General features: G+C 41.4%; 2 protein-coding genes across 2 annotated transcripts; one reads left to right on the forward strand and one right to left on the reverse strand.

The window, feature by feature from the left end:
* Positions 1 to 61: 61 nt before the first annotated feature.
* pold1 (polymerase (DNA directed), delta 1, catalytic subunit) lies at positions 62 to 12,158 on the reverse strand. Its single transcript, XM_074697003.1, has 27 exons — positions 12,015 to 12,158; positions 11,031 to 11,219; positions 10,806 to 10,919; positions 10,547 to 10,687; positions 10,317 to 10,442; positions 10,059 to 10,227; positions 9,761 to 9,875; positions 9,528 to 9,657; positions 9,255 to 9,421; positions 9,052 to 9,156; positions 8,773 to 8,913; positions 8,543 to 8,653; positions 8,222 to 8,413; positions 8,049 to 8,137; positions 7,826 to 7,942; positions 5,785 to 5,898; positions 5,530 to 5,677; positions 4,797 to 4,892; positions 4,334 to 4,471; positions 3,919 to 4,094; positions 2,893 to 3,045; positions 2,699 to 2,801; positions 2,477 to 2,609; positions 2,284 to 2,397; positions 2,138 to 2,190; positions 408 to 505; positions 62 to 319 (listed from the first exon to the last, which is right to left on the reverse strand). The coding sequence occupies exons 2-27, from the start codon at positions 11,215 to 11,217 to the stop codon at positions 232 to 234; spliced, it is 3,318 nt and encodes a 1,105-aa protein (XP_074553104.1). The 5' UTR covers positions 11,218 to 11,219; positions 12,015 to 12,158; the 3' UTR covers positions 62 to 231.
* Positions 12,159 to 13,601: 1,443 nt separating this feature from the next.
* On the forward strand, positions 13,602 to 24,638 carry gys1 (glycogen synthase 1 (muscle)). Its single transcript, XM_074697050.1, has 16 exons — positions 13,602 to 13,781; positions 15,872 to 15,990; positions 16,280 to 16,461; positions 17,385 to 17,576; positions 17,693 to 17,878; positions 18,558 to 18,702; positions 18,904 to 19,021; positions 19,159 to 19,279; positions 19,371 to 19,477; positions 19,596 to 19,655; positions 21,351 to 21,543; positions 22,551 to 22,677; positions 22,775 to 22,870; positions 22,953 to 23,116; positions 23,195 to 23,275; positions 23,355 to 24,638. Exons 2-16 carry the CDS (start codon positions 15,873 to 15,875, stop codon positions 23,592 to 23,594), a joined length of 2,130 nt encoding a protein of 709 aa, XP_074553151.1. The 5' UTR covers positions 13,602 to 13,781; position 15,872; the 3' UTR covers positions 23,595 to 24,638.
* Positions 24,639 to 24,709: the final 71 nt, after the last annotated feature.

The following is a 24,709-nucleotide window of genomic DNA, read 5'->3' on the forward strand; positions in this document are numbered from 1 at the left end:
TGTGTCATGTACTCAAACAGGTTCTGTCACTTTTAGATTGTTACATAACTGATGATTAAACTTGACAGAGAGGAACCACATGTTGCTTTTGGAGTTTATTTTACAAAAACTACTTAATGTCATTTTATTCATTACAAACATAGAAATAGTGTGGTTTATAGATATTTACACAGGCACCAAAAGGTAAAGAAGAAAACCTAGAGGAGTGAGAGGTCGGCTTGTGTGTTTGTCTCACCATCCAAAGCGAGACACCAGCTTGCTCTGGTCGTCCAGATCTTTCTGCACCTTCTTCCTCATGTAGAAGATGGGACAGTCCCGGCTGCAGGCGGACAGAGGGGAGAGTGTGTTTATCATCACAGAGCTTTACATATGCTAACAGATAATATAAATATCTGCTGAACATGTACCTGGTACAGAGCACATCCTCGTGGAGCGAGCCTTGACAGCGCTGACACTGAGTCCACAGGCGAGAGAAACGCTCCTCCAGGGCGTTCAGGTGAAAGATCTGAAACCAGATCAGAAATGTTAGTGTAATGTGATGACAGAAAAGATTGTTTTCAGGTGTTTTTATTACTGTCTAAAGGAGAGCAGGGTTTTATTTCAGTGGCAGTTCTGACACTGAACACTTGGTGGAGCTTTGGCCTGTAGTGAACATAAAGCGTATGCTTTAAGTGACTGGAGCAAAGTAAGGAGGCAGTGATCAAATAATTAAGTCAGTGTTTCTCACTATGGTTCGTGAATCATAGCTTGAGGGTCTGCAGAATAATAAAAAAATTAAAAGTGTGCTATATCACAGAAAAAATATATCAACTGAGATCTCTTGTACCACCAAAATCAGCATTTTTTTCCCAGTACTCTTACCCAATTTAGTTTTTGCCATGAGGTCAATTCTCATGTGATCATGACAGTCTTTCAGTTTATAGCTTGCAACACTAGAAAAAAACCTCAAAACCAAAAAATACTTTGGTGCAGTGGCGTGCAGACTTTTTGTAGGGCAGGGGTGAAAAGAAGAAAAAATGCACACACACAACATGTGTTAATGTCACCCAAGAGATCAGTTTATCAGATTCTAACCACCCAAAAGGGCAGTTTTTTTTGCCAACCAGGATGGCACTTTTGCACATGTTTTGGCTCCTGAGAGGGCAAGTTTTTCAACAATTGGGCCCCCCTCTGTGCACACCACTGATTCACGTTGGAGTTCTAAATGTTGGAGTCAAGATTTTCTCAATGTTTACAAAATAAAAATAATTACAAAGTATTAATGTAGCTTAACTCTATTGTTGCAAAATACATTATTGAATAGTATTGATATTGTGCTCATTAATGTTATGATAATGGGGGGGTCCCTGGAAAAATGTCTCACCTGAAAGGGGTCCTTGGTCTAAAAAAGCTTGAGAACCCTTGCATTAAGTTACTGCTTGGAGTTCACAGATCAGAGTTTGTAAGGTTGAGTACCAATCATAACCATAAAATAGATATATCAGTTTATATCTTTACCTGTGGTACACATTGGAGATATATTTTGTTGTTTCCCCATGATGCACTTCCAAAATAATTTCAAAATTAACTCCTCAGAGACTAACTAAGCTGAATATTTTATATAAGTCTTTAAAAACATCTTACATCTTCTGTTAAATCAAAATTTCCAACCCAAAATTAAATTGTGATTGAGAATTAAAAGATGAACAAATTAATTTAATTTGACAATAACAGCCTGTGAGAGTCCACAAAACAAATGTTGATTGCGTTAACGCAGACGTTCAGCTATTACCTTAATGTGTGTAAAAGAGGGTCACATTAAATTCCTGTAAATAAATTCTGGGGCTTTATTTCTAAATAAATACAGTATGATTACTAAATAAGGCCTCTAGTTTCTTCTTTAATAATCCACATTTGGACATTACTAAAAAAAGAAATATATCATTATGCTTTGACTCTTTTTGTTTCAGACTTTTAGAAAAAATATCAGTAGCTTTCGAAGTAAAGTGGGTAAATCACTAAAGCTAATTTTAACAAGGATTGATAATAGGGTGAAAAAAAAGATTAAGATGAAAAATTACGTTAACAAATATAAGAGTCTGGACTTCCTTAAAACAAACCCTGTCAACAATCCATAAAGTTTTGGGTTGTTTCTTACCTCCTTCTGGTAGAGCTCAGACTCCTTCTTCTTACAGAAATCACACACAGCAGCTGCAAAGATTTACAAGAAAGAAGTCCATGTTTAAACCCCAAAGTGTCAGTTAAACAGTAAAGATTAAATGAATTCACTCTGAGAAAACACACCGTCTGTCTTGAGGACGGCTTTGCAGCCGATACAGGTGCTCCTCTTCTGAGCAAACGCCATGAGACCCCCGATCTTTGAGGTCAGCACGGTCTTGCAGCGCGTGTGGTCACCCTCTGAAAAACAGCCAGAAAAAAGTTTTACTACAGTTCAAGACGTAACAAATCCTCAAGGCGAGTGTTTTCCTGGACTCACTGAGCAGAACGCTCTCCGCTTTGCTCTCTCCTAGGATTGGCTCAAATATCCTCAGCAGTGGTTTGGACAGCTGCTGCTCCAGGTAGTACTGTGTGTCAATGGGAATGTTGTTCTCCAGCACATAAATGGGGTCCTAAATCAATCAGTGGAAAACCAGAAGTTTTGTTAGATTAAAGTAACAGTAAGGGAGATTATTCCCAGATTATAGACGACACCACGGACCTCTGACTTCATGTATGCTGCCACTCCCTTTGCAGCTTTAATGATGACGTACGGGACTCTGTCTCCCAGGTTGGGGGCACTGCCAGCGTCTCTCTTCTTCATTCTGTTGAGTCAGTGTTAAATGGTCAGCTCACACATCACACTGAAGAACTTCTCTTTGAATAAAGTCAAAGTGTGTGTGTGTGTGTTTTTACCTTTCAGCCAGCTCCACGTGCGCCTGTTTTCCAGCGTACTCCTGAGCCGTGCGTGTCAGCTCCTTGGTGATGACCAGCTGGCTGATGTCGATGCGGTTGCAGAGTAAGTCTGAGATGACTTCTTTGGCGTGATCCACAGCACCCTGAGGGTCTCTGTGCAAACATCACATCAGCAGAGTTCAATACCAAAAAACAAACCCCGGAGCTGAAGGAATGCACTGATTACACTGAGGAACAATTTGGAAAAAAAAAATCTGTTGAGTTCGATTCTTAAGCTGATTAAAACCAAAATTGTTATGCTGATTCCAAAATTGCAGTCAGTTTTTTTTCTAGCAAGTCAATTTTTTTTTCTCCACGGCTTACCCTCCAGATAAGCAAAATCCCTCTGATTAGCTGTAGTAAGACTCTCCAGCTGATTACAATTGGACTCATCTACAGCTATGTGGAAACTTGTCTGTGCAGTCACAATTGAGACAGTGTGGTGAGAGGTGTGTGCAGCTCCCAATAGGTCAGTACGATCAATATCTGCAAACAGAAAGCTAGCATAGCAGGAATTTAGAGGATCTGTGCTTTTCTCCTAACCAGTAACCATGAGCATACTGTCATACTGTTTTATGCTGTTTTTTAGTTTTCAAAGCTTGTAACTAATCTATCTCAGCGTTATATTTACATAGGTAAATATTTCCTTTGTTCCAGATCATGTCTGCTCCTGTAGCTCATCCATTCGCCATATCCTTTGTAAAAACATAACAGTGTTAAATAAACATTGCAGTCATGCCTGTTTCTTTCATATGTCTTTGTACGTCAATATTTGAGGAGTTTTATAAAACAAGAACATATCTGTTAAGTAAAGTATTTTCATATTTTTAAGAAAACAGGGATCCTATAGTTCAAAAACTTGATGTGATAGAGAAAAACTGAGATCAGTTTTGGATTCTGCAAAAAACATCCATCAGACCTTACTCAACAAAAATTCTGTTGCCCAGTGTATTGTGTTTGTGTGTTTGTGTGTGTGTGTTTTTGAACCTGTCTATGAGGATTTTCTGCAGACATGTGTTGATCAGGTTGGCCACTAGGGGACAGTTATCTCTGCGGACGGTTTCGATGCCTTTGCAGTCCATCTTGTCATGTGTGTCTGCGCTGCTGGAGAAGTAAAGACCTGCGTAGCGCTTCTTGTTGATTAGCAGGTAAGGGTAGTACACCTGTGGAAGTGATGCAAACAAGCCTGAAGAAGCTTTTGTGCCCTTTTGAAATTTATAGTTGTTGCCCAATTCTCAGAAATGCAGTTTCATCTACAATGTTGGTCAATTTTTAACATTGAAATTTGTTTCAGTGAATGAGAAGTGCCTGTTACTCAAATGTCTCTATCCGCTCTGACTGATTAGAAACAGCTGAATCAAACAATCACTTCTTTAATAAATCCCGGAGACTAAAATGATACCTTCTCAAACTCCAGCTTGATGGGTGGTGTGAAGTGCGATGACACCCACTCTGCTGCCTCCTTCCCGATGTCCATGGCCTCCCTCACTGTCCCGACTCCGAGCTTCACCATCACGGAGTCTGTGTCGCCGTAGATTACCTTTACAGATTAAAGATATCAAAACATTCATCGTTTAGAAAGACACAGGCAGATTTAAACTGGAAAAAAACAGAAATCTTGTCAAGTGTGTTTGTCTTATTTTCAGGAGAAAATATCTTTCTAGACTCCATATGAGCCACATTCACCTGACCAGTCCAGAAAAATGTTTTAAGTTATTTAAAGACAAAAATGAGGTCTGAGCCCTAGCAATAAGACAGTTTTTACTTAAAATGAGACAAAAACACTTGATAAGATTTCAGTTTTTTTGCAGTGTAAAAGGCTTCTGGTAAAGATGAGTTTTGGTGCACTTCTGTGTTTTCCTCACCTTCGCATCTCCTTGATAACCATTGGACACTGTGTATTTGGACTCCACTAACTGTTTGGTTTTCTCGATCATCTGTCGACCAAAACCAGTGACGCTCTGGACGAGAAGGAAAGAAATAGAAAATTTAAAAATCTGGACACAAGTGGTGCTTGAGTAACTCTGCCATCACCCAGATTAAAGAAAATGTTTACCACTGAGTGACGTACTGTGTGCCGAAGAGCACAAACACATGAGAAATAGAGTCAGCCCTCATCACAACTACAACAAAACCATCTGTTATGATTTAACACTTACATCAGGTCTTTGTGTTTAACTCCTCAGATCCCACCTGTTCTGTGGTTTCTGTTACTCCCCCTATCTTTGCTTTACATCTGTTGTTTACTGTCTCTGCTCTAACTTCATGTCTGTGCAGAAAGTCAGGTGGGAAACAACTTAAGTCTTTTTGATCACTTGACAACTGTAAACGGGGATAAGGAGTTGTCCCTTTTTGCTGGGGTTCATGTTTTAGTGCAGTTTAGGTTTGATGTTGTGAAATGCTCCTTTAAAAAACCTGCTTCTTGATGTATCAGCCAACAACAAACTAGATTACAACACAAACAAGACCCCTTTCTTTTTAAACATTCAGCTGTTATTCTTTTAAGTTATTTGATGCTTTTTTCAGACTATGAACAATTCTGTTTCTAAAAATGTCAGAAATTCAATCTGAGCCTGAGAGTCTGACTGAATTGCTCACCTGTGAGATCTCCAGGCAGGGCAGCTTCCCCACCTGTGCACCGGTGAACCCGTACACAGAGTTAGCGCTGATTTTGAGGGCCAGCTGTCGGCCGTCCAGCACCTGTCTCTTGAAAGGGTCTGTTTCTTTCTTCAGCTCAGCTTTCGCCCTGAGCACAGAGAGTGAGATAAGTTAGGAAGGCAGTTTTTGGATGTGCATGTGAAGAAATGCGCTGATCTGTTTTTATATAAACTGACTCATTTGGACGACTCAAACCTCTTTCTGGCGGACAGCAGGTTCTCCAGGATCTCAGGGAGAAGTCCCTTCCTCACAGAGCTCTTCACAAACATGTCACCCGTGGGAGTCTTGATGAAGTCGTCCGGAGAGAGACTGGAGACACAAAACAAGACAAAACATCAGATATCGAATTATCATGTTTATACCAGACATAATGAGATTTAATCAATGATTGAAGAATGATGGTTCAAAAAGTTCAAGCTAACATTGCACATGACTGTGTTTCAGATCAGACTTTTGTTTTAGATGTTTCATTCTGTTGCAGACTAGACACACAGCGAAAAAAAGTGTCACTCTTGAGAACAACTCTAAACATTTTTAGGCCTTGTGCACACATAGCCGGGCATTTCCAAAAACAAATAACCCACCCCACAGCATTTGTTTTTAAAAATACTTTCATCCATCCTGCCTGTAAGTGCAGCTCGAGGCATGTCAAACCCATGTTTGGCAGTGTTTTCCCAATCAGGATGAGCCCCCGTTATTCAGCTGTGACATTTGAAAACCAAAAACATAGTTTTCCGGTGTCCACACAAAACCATAGAACCGGAGTTTTCCAAAATCTTTATTTTGACGAGAGTTTTCAGAAAACATCATCCTTAGTGACATAAAGCTGTGGTTTCATGTGGATGACAGGCATAAACATAAAAATATATGCGATTTCCGGAATGCCCAGCTACGTGTAGACATCCCCTCAGTTTTACAACCCTTTCTTTCATTCATTCATTTTCTGAACCACTTATCCTGTTCAGGGTCACAGGTGGCTGGAGCCTATCCCAGCTGTCATTAGGCGAGAGGCGGGGTACACCCTGGACTGGTCACCAGTCAATCACAGGGCTGACACAGAGACAGACAACCATTCACTCACACACTCACACTTATGTAGGGATGGGAATTGATAAGATTTTGTCAATACCGATGCCCTTATCGATTCTGCTTATGGATCTGATTCTTTATCGATTCCCTTATCAATTCCTGTTGTGATTTTTCTTGGTACAATAAGTAGCTTTACAGGTTTTCTGTGTCAACAACATTAGATTGAGTTTATACTGTAAGTGAATAAAATGTAATTGGTCCCTGAGTCTGGGGATTTCTGGGCATAATTATACAGAAACAGGTAAAAAGTGCACACAATGTGACACTGATGTACTGTGTTGTAAAATATAATAATAATATGGCAATGGTTTAAGTTGTTTGGAAGCTTTCTGTAGTTATGAAGTCAGCCATGAGCCTTTCAACTGCCTGTTAGCTTTTGACATTTGAAATTCTCTGTATTTTTTACAAAGAGTTTATTTGATATGTTTCTGTGATGAAAGTTGAAACTGTATTCTGAAGCTAAAGTTATACTGATGTATGCTAACTGCTAGCATATCAATGCAGTTTCCCATATACGCTAGCGTCAAACTTGAGCTATTTTGTTATTTTGGTAAATTTTATATAAATTTATACCATTTCAAATGTACTGAATATGAAACTCCTGAGAGAGAGTAATGTACATTTCTTCATGAAGTCAGTTCTTCAGTAAAACTTCAAGCTGAAAATCCTGAATCAGAGTTTTCTTCGGAAACATTATGAAACTGCTCAGCTAAGATAGCTGCAGCAGACAAGTCAACGTAAGGCCCTGCGGCTCCGGCACGATGTAAAGAATTGATAAGGGAATCGTTAAGCACAAAGGCTAACGATAGTGATGGATTGAAACACTTCTTATCGATTCTCAACAGGAACTGATTTTCGTTTCCCATCCCTAAACCTATGGACAATTTAGAGTGACCAATTAACCTGGTGAGCATGACTGTGGGAGGAAGCCTGAGTACCCGGAGAGAACCCACTCATGCACAGGGAGAACATGCAAACTCCACACAGAAAGGCCCACCAGCCAAGCTGGGATTCGAACCAGTGACCTTCTTGCTGTGAGGCTGCAGCGCTAACCATTGCAAGGATTTCATTCAGACCAACACAAATCTCCAAAAATTTTAAGGAAATTTTTCAGCCTCATAAGCTCAAAATCAAAAGAACTTCTCACTTTTGTCTCTCTGTGGAGCCCTTCTGCAGCAGCGTGGTGTAGCACAGATTGTGAGCCATCATGATGGACGGATACAAGGAGGAGAAATCCAGGGTGCAAATGGGAACACTGTAATACCTGCACAGAGGAGAACAAGGAATGCAACAACACATAAAAATCCTGAACTACCCAAACACCAGGAGCAGTAAGGTCACACACTCATCCAAACAGCAGGAGCTCTCACCCTTTCTCTGGCTCGATGACAGTCGCTCCGGTGTAATCTTCTCCTCCTTCTGTTTTTACCACAGGCATGACCAGGTCCTGCTTCATGGCCTGAAGACGTACAAACACGTTCAGTTTCCATCTTTAAACCTGCATCTTTGCACCGATTCAGCTTCTCATGTGAGCTTTTCTTACCTGTCGCAGCAGCTGAGAGACGACTTTGATCTGCTGTCCCCGTGAGAGCAGGTAGGTGAGCGGCACACCTGTCACTCTGGCCATCTCCATGTAGTTGATCACACACATCAGCTTCTGCAGCAGACGCAGCGGGAGGTAGGCGTCTTTCAGGCAGTAGACGGCCAAACGACGACGGGTCTGCTCGTTACCGTTCTGTGATGAAGGAGAAAGGGAAGGAGATGTCATTTTTTAAGAGATGAAATCACTTTTTTAACCTCAAGAAGAAAGCCTCTCTTCACTGCTGTTATCAAGTTATCAGGTGTAACAAGGCGTGTGTTTTACCTGCAGGTCTGTGATGATGGAGTGCTGCACATCCTCCTTCTGCTCTTGCAGGAAGTGGAAACTCACAGCATTCAGTGTGTATGAGCGCAGTTTATAGTCCCTGAGAAGAATCTGAGAGAAACACACAGATCAGACAGCCATCAGCTGTTAATCCTGGAAATGTTTTAAACTCGGCAACAGACCAACTACTCAGTGGCTCTAATATTATTTACAAAGTCCTTTTATCTGACCTGCAGTAGATCAAATTGAACCCGACCCTCCATGTTGATTGTCTTATTCTCTCTGCGGCCCATCTGCTTGCTCTGGAAGTTTGAGTCTTTCAAGACGGACTTGATACCTCGCACACGGCCGAGGTAGGGAAAGAGATTCACCTGAACACCAAAAAGAGAAAGAAAATAAAAGTTTCTTAAACAAAACAAGGAAAAGAGAACATCGTCATTTTTTATTGCTCTGTATTATTTTTTTAGGAACTGGTACAAGCAGGAAAAGAACATGAGACTCAAGCTCACCTTTAAAGCTGCGGCCCTGTTGATCAAATAAGGAAAGTCAAAGTTTTGGATGTTGTATCCAGTGATGATATCTGGATCCACTGTTCTCATAAACTCTGCCCAGCTCTGCTCACAGAGAAAAAAAACAGACACAAAACAATCAACAAAACAAAACATCTGAAGTGTGTATAGTTTTCAGTGTCTTACTGGAGTCAGAGCAGTACCTGCAGCATCTGTTTTTCCTGAGTGAAACACAGAATCTGAGAGCCCACGATGCTGGCACATGACTGAAGGGTGAACACAGTCCGGATGAACGGCTCCGTCTCGCCCTGCCGCTGCACCATGGACGCTATCTGAATCACGGGGTCTTTGTCTGCTTCTGGGAAGATTCCTGGAGGGAAGCAGAAACACCAAAGTCAGACTCTTTGTTTGCTTTTCATCAAGTTTAATAAAGAATAATGTGAAAAGGGTAATGAATGACTCGAGATGCTCTTCACCTTTTCTTCCTGCACACTCGATGTCAAAGCTGAGCACCCTGAGCGGTGCGATCCTCTGCCAGTCTCCTTCAGCAGGGTGACTTATCAAATCTGTCCAAGCAACATCCACTTCATACTGACTCAAAGACACCTGAAGGACAAAACAGAAGAAAAATAAGACTCCTTTCACAAAAACAAATTTGTCAACATAAGGAGCCACACGTCAACAAAAACAAGCTGGAAACGCGACCCACCTTCCCTGGGTACTGAGAGTCTGTTTCCCCCATGCTCTTCTCTTCACGCACTCTGTACTTTCCTTTGGGGAGCTCGATCCAGCAGCAGCCGACAACGTCACAGTCCACCATAAACCTGACGGCACACGGAGAAACATTCGGCTGACAATACAGCTTTTAGATTTAGAATTACTAACAACTTGTGCCAAATTTTAAACCCCAAAGTTAAATAATTAAAAAAAAAACTATCTGTTAACTTCACCTGAAACAGTTTTACACAGCTGAGCAAACACAAATGCAGACACACACAACTACAAACCTGATCTCAAAATCTATATTGGCCTCATAGGACTGGTAGCCCTGTATGGGGAAGTGTGCGAATTTGAAGCCCTGCTCTAGGAGTCTCTTTGCTGGAGCGATGAGTCGAGGCATCGCCATGGTTATCCGCAAAAAATCAAGAACGCGCTTCCCATGGTACCCGTACATATCTGTGAGGGGAAAAAAGGAAAAGGTGTTGTCATTGTTTGTGTTATGTAACCAGCATAAGCGTGTGCATTTCAGAGCCACTTGTCCTCACTCTCTTTCCGTGTGATGTCCACAGCCAGCACTGTCACAGAGATGTTGTCTTTATTGGATCTCATATCCTTCAGAACGGCGTTGTTCAACTCTCTTTTGAATTCCCCGAGATCACCAGGCTTCAAACCTTTTTAGTGACACAGAAAGAGCAGGATTTAAACCCACAGATAAAAAATGTGACTTCAAAATAAAACTGCTTCCATTTTCGAGAAAACGCAGATTAGTACTCACCACTCGGTGCTGGAACATAGAAGTAAGGTGCAAAGCCATGGACATGACAACACACACTGTTTCCACTGTCTGTCACTCCAAACATCCGAATGATCGGGACTTTTCCCTGCGACTGACCAGGCATACCAACAACTGTTGTTCCTGCACAACAAAGACATGGAAAACAACTTGGAGACCACTTCCTCTGATGTGCAGCATCAAAACTGTGTGTGGATATAAGTTTCCTGAGATATGTTGTTTCAACCCTTTTTCTTATTACCTAAATAATAGTCAAGATCAATCTGTTGAAACACCAAAGAGTCAGATGATGCATCTAGTGTAGGAGCATTTGGTCGTCGCCATCGAGGGTTGAGGTCTGCTGAAAAAAGGTCACCTGAAAAAAGAAGGGGGTAAAAATCTGTAAAATACTGATACTTGTAAACAAGATCTGCTCATCATTTAAGCATCTCAACCTCTACCCATGTGCACTCTGCACAACACTCACCTACAGGAATAACATCATGACCTGCCTGTCCCTCCATCTCCTCTGCCTCCATGTCTGCATCATCAAACATGGACAGTTCCTCCTCAAACTGTGACGGACTGTCCTCCCAGTCACCACCCGATTTGCCTCGTTTGGCCTGGGTGGCACCACCCAGAACAGGGCCACCATTGCGTCTTTTAAAATCCATGTCTGCAAAACACATTGAAAGCAGGAACCAACTCAGAAAAAGGAAGGTGATGTGCACAAAACAGCCACAACATTTTGACCACTGAAAGATGAAGTGAATATCATTTATCTCTTTCCAGTGTAAGCTGTTGACGTAATCTTGAAGTTGATGAGTTGAAAGCAGGAAAACTGGGCAAATGTAAAGATGATAGCGACTTTGAGATGGACCAAGTATATATTTTTCACTTAGTGCATTAGCACACACTCTTTGAGGACTTGGAGGTTGTTGTTAAGCAAATGTACATGACAACAACCCCCAAGTAAAATATTGACAACGATAAAATGCAAAGGAAACACGGTTTGTTGTTTATGTCGACATAACAGGGACACTGTCATGAACTATGTCATGCAGTTAATAACAAGCACCAACAAGTGGGGACAATCTACCGCATAATCAGTTGTGAACATGGCTGCTGCTGCTCTAACTGCTTACTCGAGTTTACTTCACCAAACAAAATTAACAGTTAACTATTTGTTAGCGTCAAACTACTGTCGTTTAAGTCCATAAGACATTTTCAATGCTGTTGGACGCAATCGTGACTAATAAAGACAAATGAAGGGTGTATTGTGGGTCATTTCTATGCAAGTTTTGACAAAAATGAGCAGATACTTGTTCTCGTAACTAGGAAAAGAAACATGCTAGCAGGAGCTGTTAACACAGAGTAGCCTCGCGCCAATTCTAATCTTACCCAAACATACACCAAGAAAACTGTCTGGATAACCATAAGCGATTCGTTACCTGGAGAGAGTTATACAAACCTAAGAACGATGACAACTTCTTTACAATAGCCCCCAGATGACAACCTCTCCCGCCACTCTTCTTCAATTTGTGAACTTTCACCGCGGAAAGCGCGGAAAATTTCCGTTTAGCCACTCAACCCATTATCAAAGGAATAGACACTGACGTCATGAGTAGGCCGCAGCAATACAGGCAACATGAGCACAGCCTGTCGATACCTTGTAGTTGCTGTAGACAGTGCATTTCCGGGAAATGACGTAAGCACGCGTGAAACAGCGAGCGAGGGAAAACTTAATAACAACCCATGGCAAATACTTATCTATATGATTTAGTATTCTTTTTGTTTTAAAATTTTCAATAAAAATGTATAAAAAAAATTAAATTAAAAAATAAATTAAAAACCCATGACAGATTAGCCGAAATAACCCCTTTTACAACGTTTTTATTAATTTTAAGACGTGAAAATAGAAATCACAAAATGTAGGGGGAAAAGTATGAAAGAAATAGACGGCACCCCTAGCAACTCCACTTAAACCACTTTTGAATTTATTAGGTTGTGCTGTGAGCATTTTACCTTTCTCATTTTTAATACATTTTCAGTGTAATTAGTTGGCTGTTTTTTAAAGTATGCACTCAAAATTTACAAATCTATGTAAGGAGTTTGTTCAAAAAAGGCAGCCAATAAGGAAGAGAAAAAATGTACTTTCACTGCCTGACTGTTGTAGATACATGATGAAACAATAGGTTTACGTTCTGAAAAATGGTTTAAAGATATCCATTAATTGATGGTAAGATAATCATGATATTCTGAAGGAGTTTCAGTAATTTCTTTATTTTGTGGTCAACAGAGGCCTGAGATTAGATTTACTGTATGAGACTGCAGCAAAACTTGCTGTTAAATCTAAGTTTCTCCTCTTTAAATGTAATTCAGACAGTGAGACTTCATAAATGGAAACAGATGTATGCTAATGTCACCAGATGTCAGCAACCATAAACATCCTTTTCATGTAAATCAGGGCACTTCGTGCCTCCATAACACAAACATAAACTTAACATAAACTCATAGAATTAGAGGTCAGAGGTCACACCATAACACCGGACTAATGCTGGTCGTGTGACAGTGCTCAGTGACACTTCAGCCGTGCAGATCTTCACCAGAATCAATGTTCCTGTCCTGATGACAGTGAGACCCCCTCTGGGACACTCTCCTGAACTCAGCTGCTTTACTAATATAGACCCTAACCATCTGAACCATGTGGTCACGTAGTGTTACTTAATGTCACAAGTCACGTTGTTTTCCCCAAACTATGCTCTACGTGACCCTTTGAAGGTAGTATAAATAACTTTGCTACTCGTCTCCCCTCTCAGCTGAAAACAAGTTGCCAGGTTGCCACAGGCTTCCCTCATTTGTTTGGATGAAATGTTAATCCACCAACCCCTGCAACTCCCTTCAACCTGCTCTCAACCAATGGGGAGAGGAGCTTGACGAAAACGCCCACTTCCTGCATTATTGTGCACAGGGGTGGGGGCAAAGAGGACATAGGGGCCAATGTGATAGAAGCTCATGAATAATAACACAGCTGAGAACCAATATCTTCCTGAATGGCAGCCTGTGAGCGTCCTCTCCCTCTGCCTGACAGCAGACGTACCAAACCAATGTGAATCGCCGGAATTTAAGTGAAGCCGCCGCCCCCTTTCTGTCTCTGCTCTGCCTTCTTGTTTTAGGATAGACCAAGACAGCTGCCAATGTACAGTTCATCTTCGGGAAGCAAGGACAAAAACTAAGGGTAAGTCTGCATCTGTCTCATATTTACCAGAAATGACTTTAATTGAATACTTCCTAGCCGGGCGGGGGCGCGCACCAGGACGCAATGTACTGTGCGCGTTTCCGCAGCTGCTTTGCAGTAGGTGCCTGAAGTCACGTTCGCTCCACAAATCATGAGTACAGACACACGGTGCATTTCAGCAGCATGCATCAACAGCTGAGGGCTTTTCTGTCAGGGGACTGTTGCTGCTTGAAGTCTTGTGTAGATTTGGGGAACTTACCCTTCCCCTGACCTGTAGGCCTGTTGGACATCCAAAATATTCCTTAAAGGGGAATTTTACAGACAAAGAGGCTTGATGGGGATGATAGTGGATAGTGATACCTAATGTGGGTGTGTTAGCTGTCTATTATTAATCATCTGTTGAATGGTGTCTGGGTAAAAGAGAAGAGTGGGCTAAAGTAATGTTTAGTTTTAGCACAGGGAATTTAAAATCATAATGATTAAGTTTGGTTTGTTTCTATACTTTATCACCAAATAAATCTCTGGAACTATTCTCAGTGTTTGTCCCACAAAACTGGGGCTCAGAGTCCCTTCACTCTCAGAATTATTTTCTTTCTTACTTTCCTTGGATGGTTGGTCTTCTCTGTGCAGTATGAGGTGTTGTTTCAAGTGGAAAGTTTCTTTGTGTATACTCTGAGTGCCAGCCATGTGTACGTGAGGCAGATGTCCTAACCACACGTTAATTCTGAGAGCCCATATCAAATCAGTATGCAACATATGATTGGAAACTTGAAACCTCGTGAGCAGGACACATGGGATTTTTTAGTGAGGGGGATTAGATGTAATCCTAAGGTTTTTTTAGGACATTTTTTAAAATCAAAACATGTGCAGTTAAACTTTTTATGTCTTTAACCATTCAAAGATAATTTCCTAATGAGGAAAAGTCTTGAAAAAGTTTGCTTTTTTTATTTTCACCTGTTTTAACAGCTCTCCTTATCAACCTGTAGCCTGTACCTGTCCTTGACAGTGCTGGACAAACTCAGGTCATTTTCCCATGAGTCTCTTTGCTAGCAATAAAAGCACAATAACCCGGGAATTTCTAACCACTCAGCTACAATAATGCAATTTGCCAGAATCAGTGCAGACTAACTTCCTGGTGAGCAGTGAAGGAAAAATGTGAAAGTTGCAGACAGGATTGTTATACAAGAAGAATGTTACTCAGCTTCAGTTGTAGTTTTCTGCTTGTCTCAACACTCCATGATTACACAATTAACTTTATTGAAGCATGTAAACAAGATCCGCTTTGGATCAAGTTGATACCTGATTTGTGTCTGAGCTGTCCCCCCACCTCTGTGTCCTCCCTCACGCCACTCCCCCAGTTTGTTAAGGTGGTTGCACCATTCCTGCAAGCAGGAACTACACAGAGTTGTAATTTCAATCAGAAGGAATGCACTCCTCCCTTATTGATCTTTTTTACTGTCTTTACTGCCTGATCATTAATCTTGTGTAATGTATGTCTGGTGTGGTTCCTCATTGAAGTTTTAGCACAGAGCAAACGTGTGGTTTTTGTAAACAAATAGATGTGTAGTACGTGAGATACTTGACGCTGCATGTGCACAGGAGGGGATACCCTTTGACTCTGCTTGTACACAGAGAACATAGTACAGAGTTGACTCTCTGTCACACATTTCAGGACTGAGCTTTTAGAAGCTAAATGTTAGGTTTGTTACTTTGCTAGAATTACTTAACTTTCTGTCCTGGCAGAGATGACTTGGATTCTTAATCGTGAAAAGGATTGAGTCATTTTTCTAGTACTACAGGTCTTTAATGTAATACTGTTATGAAATAGGAAGTGTGTAATTGGGTGATGGCATAGTTATTACTCACACTTCTTAAGAAATTTGGGTGTAGAGACATTAATGACTAAACATTAGAGGTGCCCTTTTGACTTTAAATCTATCTGGTGTGATTCTGTTTAACTTGCATTTACTATTCAGTAAAATTCAAAAGGTATCAAAACAAAAAACAGAAGGTGTCCTATGTGATCCTCACAGACATCCAGAGATGTTTGGTTAAAATTTTTAACAAAGTGTTATGTTTTTTTCACCCAGCATGCCGCTGGCCCGCAGCCTGTCAGTCACGTCCCTGTCAGGACTGGAAGACTGGGATGAGGAGTTCGATTTGGAGGATGCTGTTCTCTTTGAGATTGCATGGGAGGTTGCTAATAAAGGTGAGTGTTTCTGTGAACCAGTGTTTGGCACTTGTGTTGATGTGTAGTCTTATTTTTTCTTTTTTTTTTTTCTTTTTTATTTTTAACTTGGTAAAAGCTTGCCCAAAAAAATGAACGTTAGAAAACATGTCCATTGTAAACAGTTTTATTTTACACATTTTTCTCCACATACGATTTGTAACTTTACGTAAGACCTTTAATATTACATAATACTTACAGTAGATATCAGGTTCAATCACATCATATGTCCATCTCAACTTTGTGTGACATGTTTGCTGCCTGTGTGAAGTTGGAGGCATCTACACCGTCATCCAGACCAAAGCCCGTCTGACCTCAGAGGAATGGGGGGAGAACTATTTCCTGGTGGGTCCCTACGTGGAGAGCAACGTACGCACTCAGGTGGAGCTGATCGAGCCCACAAACCCTGCACTCAAGAGAACCATTGACAAGATGAACTCCAGTGGGTGTAAGGTACTAGCACACATACTCAGTAAACACACATGCCTCCGAGTGTGAGTTTCACTTTATCCTTTTTGCTCAGAGTTAAAGTTATAATGTGAAGTGAATGTGCGCTAATAAAAAATCACCCACCACGTCCCTCTGCTGTATCTGACAACATCTCTAAACCCTGTGACATTTCTTGCAAAGGTTAAAGGCTGTATCAGTGTCTCTCTCTCTGTCTCTCAGAAATACTCTCCAAAAATAGATGACTGTCAGCATGTGTGTGTGTGTGTGTGTGTGTGTGTGTGTGTGTGTGTGTGTGTGTGTGTGTGAGAGGGAGTGAGAGGCTTGTTAAGCTTTATGCTGTGTCACTCTGGGAGAGCTGTGGAGACATTGGTCAAGGCTTGTAGTGGTGCTGGTTCTATTTGAAAGGCACGGTGCCTCCTTCCAGAGTAGTTCACCCTAAAGCATGTGACCTTTAGACGGACAGATGAGCACCAGAGCACTGCTAGTTAGCTAGTTAACTATTTCTCTTCGATCATGAGCCCAGTTTCAAAGATAAGTCCTGTTTTAGTGCTCTGATTGTTTTGTTTTCATAGATCGCCTTGACATTCTGTCTGTGTCACATGACAAAATTCTTCAAGGTTAATCTTGGAGAGCATGCATGAAATGTGTTATTGTTAGTGAGACAGGGGCCTTGAAAATACATGTGGCTACTTTTAGATAAGAAACCAAAGAGAGCAGAAACTGAAGCATGAAACTAAACCCTTCAGATCTTGGAAACCTTTTTTTTTTTGTTCAAAAAAAAGGTCCACAACAGCGACTTCCATGTTTGAATCACTTCTTAGTGTCGTTTTTCTCCAAGTAAAGTAATAATTGTGCAGTGGACTAACTGCTTGGCTGTTGTGAGTTTGATTAAGTAATTTCCACCTGCTTTCTTCATGATGACTCAGGTTTACTTTGGGCGCTGGCTCATCGAGGGAAGCCCCTACGTTATCCTAATCGATGTGGGGTTCACCGCCTGGTCTCTGGACACCTGGAAGAGTGAGCTCTGGGAGCTCTGTGACATTGGCGTGCCGTGGTTTGACCGTGAGGCAAACGATGCTGTTCTGTTTGGCTTCCTCACAGCCTGGCTTCTGGGAGAGGTCAGCTAAATGTCTTATTAACCACTATGTGAAAATAAAATGAAATCACAACTATGCATAGATTAAAAAGACACATAAAAGGGCTGGTCATCTAATGTGGATGTGTTTTGATGTAGTTTGCAGCTCAGAGTGAGGAGCCTCCACATGTCGTCGCGCACTTCCACGAGTGGCTGGCTGGCCTGGGCCTGGTTTTGTGCAGACACAGACAGCTTCCTGTTGCAACCATCTTCACCACTCATGCCACTCTGCTGGGACGATACCTGTGTGCTGGAAATGTGGACTTCTATAACAGGCTTGCAGACGTATGTGTGTCTCTCTGTGTGTATTCTGTTATAGAGGGTTACAGTTACCTTCACCAAGGAGATTATGTTAATGGGAGAGTTTGTCTGTGAACAACATAATTCAAAAAGTAACAAACAGATCTTGATAAAATTTTCAGGGAATGTTCAAAATGGGATAAAGAAGAAGTGATTAAATTTTGGAGGTAATCTGGATCACTGTCTAGATCTAGGATCTTTTTTAAAGGATTCTTCATCATTGTGAGATAGGGCCGTTTTCACCATATGTGTATATAACTCCACCATAAATGGTCAAATTGCTTTGCAAAACAATACAAGACAAGGTCACCATAATTTCTCACAGATGTAAAAGTACGATCCAGATCCTGCTAATGTTCTGGATACTAAGATCCAGAATATGAAATATGAACTGGGTCATCATAATTTTCAACACTGTCAGGAAACAAATGATTGCACAAACCTGCAACTAACACCAAATTGTAGCAGACAGTCTGCTGAAAGGGAGTGTAACATTAAAGTAGGACTAAAGTGTTGGTGATAATCACAATATGCTTGGTGGAGGTCTGTGCTCTCTGAGCGGTTTTCTAATTTGTAGAGAATTAAATAGAAAATCAGACTGATGTCTTTTATTTTTAAATGACATCAAACGTCTTTCTCTCCTCCCTGCTTTGCTGTGGGTCAGTTTAACGTGGACAAAGAAGCAGGAGACAGACAGATCTATCATCGGTACTGTTTGGAGCGGGCAGCCGCGCACTGTGCCCACGTTTTCACCACCGTGTCACAGATCACAGCCATCGAAGCAGAGCACCTGCTCAAGAGGAAACCAGGTGTGTGGAGGTGAATTCATGTGTGACATACAGAAACTTCCTCGATGGTTTGCTCTCTTTCTCATGTGTTGCTGACTGGGCAAACAGGTCTGGCTTTATGAAAACGTCTTTGTTTTTTTACTGTGGCTATCAGTTAGCAGTTAACCTTCACCTTCCTCTCTCTAACTCTCTGCTTACTAAATCCATCCCATCTCCCTGCAGATATCGTCACTCCTAATGGACTCAATGTGAAGAAGTTTTCTGCTGTGCATGAGTTTCAAAACCTCCACGCTCAGAGCAAGAACCGGATACAAGAGTTTGTCCGGGGACACTTCTACGGGTCAGAAATATCACACCACACATGAAAGCACAAATACGACAAATGAAGTTCTTGTTACACTTCAATCATAGGATTGATGCTTCAGATAAGTGACCCGTGCCGTTTGTGACAGACTCTGTGTTTGGTGTAACTTTTAGACACCTGGATTTCAACCTGGACAAGTGTCTGTTCCTCTTCATCGCTGGAAGGTACGAGTTCTCCAACAAAGGAGCCGACATCTTCTTGGAGGCTTTAGCCAGACTCAACTATCTTCTCAGAGTAAGTGTGTGTTGATCGAGTTGCGACTTAATACACACATGTATTAATGTTTTGACATTTACAATAATCCTGTTTGTTCTGCCTGTTGCAGGTAAATCACAGCGACGTCACTGTCATTGCGTTCTTCATCATGCCAGCTCGGACAAACAACTTCAATGTGGAAACCTTGAAGGGACAGGCGGTCAGGAAACAGCTCTGGTGAGATGGCTTCTTATTTTTAGCTCTGTGAAACATAACAATATAAAGTATCTAACTTACGATTACAAGGAACTCTTGAATTTACAATGTTTAATCTCTTTCCTCTCGTCCCTGACAGGGATACTGCTCAGACTGTGAAGGAACGCTTCGGAAAGAAACTCTATGAGTCACTTTTAGTGTAAGATGACGCCTCTCTTATTCTTATGAAGCAAACAGGATGTGGAACAAACTGTGGAGTAACACGATCAAAAGATATAAAGGCACTCTAAGACAACTTACTAAAAAGGCCCATTTATTAAAAAAGAAAATAGTCAATATGATTTCTGTCAGAGCTGCAAATACTTTCTAATTCTGTAAAATTGATTAACCCAGCATCCCCAGTGAAGTTTACAAATATAGTCCAGTCATAGTATTTTCCTTAAGGAAGAAAAAGGGACCTGAACAAAACACAAGGCAAGGCAAATTTATTTATATAGCACATTTCTGCGAGGCAATTCAAAGGGCTTTATAGGGAAAACAATTAAAATGTAATTAAAAAGCAGATTCAAAATAATAAGATACAATAGAACAAAATACAATAATAAAATAAAATATTCTTTAAACAGATTTTAAGATAAAAAGTCACAGTGCAGAGGTGCAAATACTAAATTGTACCCAAAGAGGGCCCTGCTGATGCTACTTGTTATCCTATAACAGGGTGTCCGCGGGGTCTTACAAAGTATTAAAAGTTGATAAATCAATTGTTGGAAAATTGAGGCCCTTAAAAAGTATTTAAAAAATCATAATAGTGATTTTATGTGGTATTATATTTTATTGGTATTTAAGCTTTGACTCCAAAAGTATCTATGAATATTTATTTTCCTCCCTGAGACTGTTTGAAGCTAACCTGACACACCAGACAGACAGTTCCATGTATCCACCATGGAAACAATCCATCTGGGTAAGAGCCATTAGAAAAGGTTATCAGGGGCTGAAACTTCAAATTAAGTGAATCAGAATCAGAATACAAATTTCATTTCAGTTATATCCCTTCCAAGACATATAAGAACACAAACTTAGACATGAGAAAACAGACAGGATTTGGGATCAACTTAGAAGCTTGCCAGCTACCCAGCACACCATTGCAATAGGTATGAAATAACAATATTGGGAGAAGAGAGGGGGGGGGGGGGGGTCCATTTCAGACTATTTCCAGCAGGGGGCGTAGTTTGAGATCAAGAAAAAAATAGCATATAAGCACATGATAACAACAGACAAAAACTCTAAGTCTTGCACAAATGTCACTGAACTGTAACAGAGCCAAAGAAGGCATTGAGTCCAAGGTTGTGTGTGCCATGTGACTTCATGTGTGTGTATGTGTAAGCCCATGGACTACATCCCCGCCCAGACTCAACAATGTGCACCTAGTGATTGGGTGATCATTCTGCTCCTCACACTCATCACAGACCAATTCATATTGCTTTTGTTTTCAAATATGCACGGTGCCCGCTGTCGTCTCCCACCTCTGTTCCCTGATTGGGCTGTAAAGCATTCGGCCAGTGAAGTTGCATTGGAGCTTGGAAAGATTGATATGCAGGATGTAGGACAATGAATCAGTCCATCTATCTGCAAAGAAAATTTCAAGTAACGATGTGATGTGATGTGGAAAAATGTGTGTCCCTTTATTCTTTCTCTGCTTACCTAATTTCTGTTAAAATGCAAACTACACCTGTTAAAGATGGGTTGCTTACAGCAGCGTAAAGTTGCGGTGAGGTCTTACAGTTTTTCAAAGATTTTTTAAAAAGTCTTAAAAAGGTTTTGAAATCAACCTCGGGATTTCAGCATCACCCTGTATAAGTATCCTTTGAGTCTAAAACAATCTTTTCCTCATTAGCGGCCAGCTCCCCGATGTGTCAAAGATCATGGACAAAGAGGACTTCACCCTGATGAAGAGAGCCATCTTTGCCACCCAGAGACAGTGCCAGCCTCCAGTCTGCACCCACAACATGCTGGAGGACAGCAGCGACCCCATCCTGAACGCCGTCCGTCGTATCGGCCTTTTCAACAGCTCAGCGGACCGAGTCAAGGTATTCTGGATTAAAATAGTTCACTAACAGTTTACCCCATGAAAATGATTCTCCTGTAGCTCTTAGAGATTTCCTGCTGTCTTCTGTGTGCATGTTAACCAGAAAACGATGAGGAACACAGCAGTGTTACAGAATTTGGGATTAAAAAACTGGTTAGGATTTAAAGACAACATGTATTAGATTCTAAGGTATAGAATAGAATAGAACAGAACAGAATAGAATAGAATAGAATAGAATAGAATAGAATAGAATAGAATAGAATAGAAAATGCTTTATTTGTCCCTGGGGGGAAATTCAGTAGTCAAAGCAGCACTCAAGAAAACAAAAGTAAGAAAGTGCAAAAAGGTCCATAAGAAAGTAGATGATGACAGCCCGTCCACCACTCTCCAGTTCGGCCAGCCTCCAGCTCCACAGGGTCCAGGACTGAGCTTCTTCAGCAGTCTGTTCAGTCTCTGCCTTCTGGTATTCCCTCTGTTGCTGGGTTAGCATGGCTAGCTCGTCCATCTTATTGGAGATAGATCTTACGTTCCCAATAACGATGGATGGAAGGACAGGTCCATGTCGTCACTTTTTAGCTTACACCTGAGAACCAGCACATCATCCTCACCTCCTTCTCCTCACCTTGTGGGAAGACATCAGGCCTTGCACCAGTTAGCAGTGACATGCTACAGGCTGCTAACAGCTGAGTTCACATGTAAACAATGTGGCCATGGTTACATGTAGGATCTCCAGACAAACACAGGAGCAAAAACAGTAAAAATATCCCTGAAGCCACAAAAAGTTTGGTGTTCATGACCAACAAATGAACCATACAAAGTAATGATCCACTCCAAATACAAAGATTACGAAAAAGAGACGAAAAAATCACAAGAAAGAGACAGAGCTGCTGCAACAGGCAGCCATAGCCAACAGGGCGGTACCTAGCATATAGTATATGTAGTATATTGGTGTTTCTATAAACTGGATGATCTGGGGTCCTGATAGTGATCAGCTCCTCTCTTCTCTAGATTATCTTCCATCCAGAGTTCCTTTCGTCCACCTCTCCTTTACTTCCGATGGATTACGAGGAGTTTGTGCGAGGCTGCCACCTTGGCGTCTTCCCCTCATATTACGAGCCGTGGGGCTACACACCAGGTAAGACTTGATCCTAATCAGGAACTCATGAACCTGTGTGGATGTATCTTATATTGATAAACAGTTAACCTGATCTCTTTGTTTCTGTCCTTCTCAGCTGAGTGTACTGTCATGGGGATTCCTTCAATCTCAACTAACCTGTCAGGCTTCGGTTGTTTCATGGAGGAGCACATAGCAGACCCCTCAGCGTATGGTGGGTTTCTCACAAACTCTTAACTCTTTAAAGTTCGTTTTGAAAAACGTACTCTAAAGTTATCGTTGCTTTCTTCTTGCAGGTATTTACATCCTGGACCGGCGGTTCCGAGGAGTCGACGAGTCATGCAACCAGCTCACTTCCTTCCTGTTTCAGTTTTGTAAGCAGAGCCGGCGCCAGCGGATCATTCAGAGGAACCGTACCGAGCGACTAAGCGATCTGTTGGACTGGAGATACCTCGGGAGGGTAAGATCCAAAGTCCTGAACCACTCAGTTTGTTCGTTCATATGGTGGCTTTAGACAAATGAACTTTTTATTTTTCAGTATTACGTCTCTGCTCGTCACATGGCCCTGGCTAAAGCTTTCCCTGACACCTACCTTTATGAACTCAACGCACCCACTTCAGTGAGTATTTCTGTGTTCAGTTACACCTTTATGTTTAAGCTCCAGTGAGTTACTGATGACTTTTGTTCCTGCTCCTCAGACCTCAGGTTTCCGTTACCCCCGACCGGCTTCAGTGCCTCCATCTCCGGCTCTGTCCCGCCACTCCTCCCCCCACCACAGCGAGGCCGAGGACAACGATGAAGACGAACGCTACGACGAAGATCTGGAGGCAGAGAAGGACCGGGTGAACATCCGCCAGCCCTACGGCCTGCCGTTCAAAAACAAGACCTCTGCTGTCCAAACATCCAACGGGACCAGCGATGAAAGCGAGAAGAACTGACACACACGCACACACACACACACATACAGTTCATGCTAAACCGCACTAATGAAACTTAATCCATGACTGTCGTTTAGACCACCTCTGTATGTTCTCAAAAACTTTTCAAAAGGGTGCCGTTGTGTGAGTGAAAACTTAATATTCGCTTGTTGTGCGTTGCCTCACTGTCAGTGTCTTCCCAACCTGTGCGTACCTCAGACTTTTTAAAAACATCAATCAGTTTGATATTTTTTGATATATTTTCAGTTCCACCAGCAGTGCAACCTGTTTTATAGCAAGCGCAGCAGCTACAACGAGCGACACTCTCAGCTCGACACGGACAAATTACAGTGGCTGGATTTTGTAGTTTACTAACACTGGATTACACAGTAGGTGTAAAGCATTAAAACAATAATAATAATTGCTTCTGGAAGGTTTTACTTGATTCTACAGTGGGTCCGAGCAGGGAAACCAGCATTTCATCCTCACACAATCAAAGCAGGATCAACAACCGTCCTTGTTAAACATGAAAGACAGCCAAGCACTTTTTCTTTGCACTCCAGTTTGACTTAAAGTCATCTCAGCTGTAGCATTTCTTCATCGTCCTCCGTTAAATGCCTTATTTACTGCAAAACGTCCCTGAATGAAAATGAAAGTTCAGACACAAACGTGAACAGAAAGTATCAGGAAACAGCTGTTCCATCCTGAAAACACGTCTCTGTGTTTGACCTCGGTGCATCACAGCCTTTCAGCATCAGCCACCTACAAAAACCTCACACTCCTTTTGTTTTTCAGCGTGTGTGTGCCTTTATAAAGATATTATTTCTTGGTTTCCCTGCTTCTATGAGTATTTATTTGTGAAAGAAAGAGGTGAGACAGGCTGAAGAAAAGAGGACTGAAAATAGGTTGAGGTGAAGGACAGTGGAGGATATTTTGACTGTCAGTTTTTGAAGAAAACAGGAAGGAAAACGGTTTTACCAGGTGTGAACTAACACTCCCTGTAAAAGTTTGATCATTTGTTACAATCTTGCACCAGATGAACTTATAATAAAGTTTAAATATATGTACCTGTTGGTGTTTTACAAACAATCACTGGCTCTTCTTTCTTTGTATGCACACACTTTATTGAAACAAAA

Source organism: Halichoeres trimaculatus, unplaced genomic scaffold, assembly GCF_033239565.1.
Source record: "Halichoeres trimaculatus isolate MK-OKI-2021-1 unplaced genomic scaffold, fHalTri1.1 fHalTri1_scaffold_20, whole genome shotgun sequence".
Classification (NCBI taxonomy): domain Eukaryota; kingdom Metazoa; phylum Chordata; class Actinopteri; order Labriformes; family Labridae; genus Halichoeres; species Halichoeres trimaculatus.

Coding starts and splice junctions, on each gene's coding strand:
- pold1 (XM_074697003.1), bottom strand. CDS start 11,217: ATGGATTTTAAAAGACGCAATGGTGGCCCTGTTCTGGGTGGTGCCACC. Junction 8,914..9,051: donor ACAGGGCCGCAGCTTTAAAG/GTGAGCTTGAGT, acceptor TTTGGTGTTCAG/GTGAATCTCTTTCCCTACCT. Junction 2,191..2,283: donor AGCCGTCCTCAAGACAGACG/GTGTGTTTTCTC, acceptor AAATCTTTGCAG/CTGCTGTGTGTGATTTCTGT.
- gys1 (XM_074697050.1), top strand. CDS start 15,873: ATGCCGCTGGCCCGCAGCCTGTCAGTCACGTCCCTGTCAGGACTGGAA. Junction 19,656..21,350: donor CTCTATGAGTCACTTTTAGT/GTAAGATGACGC, acceptor TTTCCTCATTAG/CGGCCAGCTCCCCGATGTGT. Junction 23,276..23,354: donor AACTCAACGCACCCACTTCA/GTGAGTATTTCT, acceptor CCTGCTCCTCAG/ACCTCAGGTTTCCGTTACCC.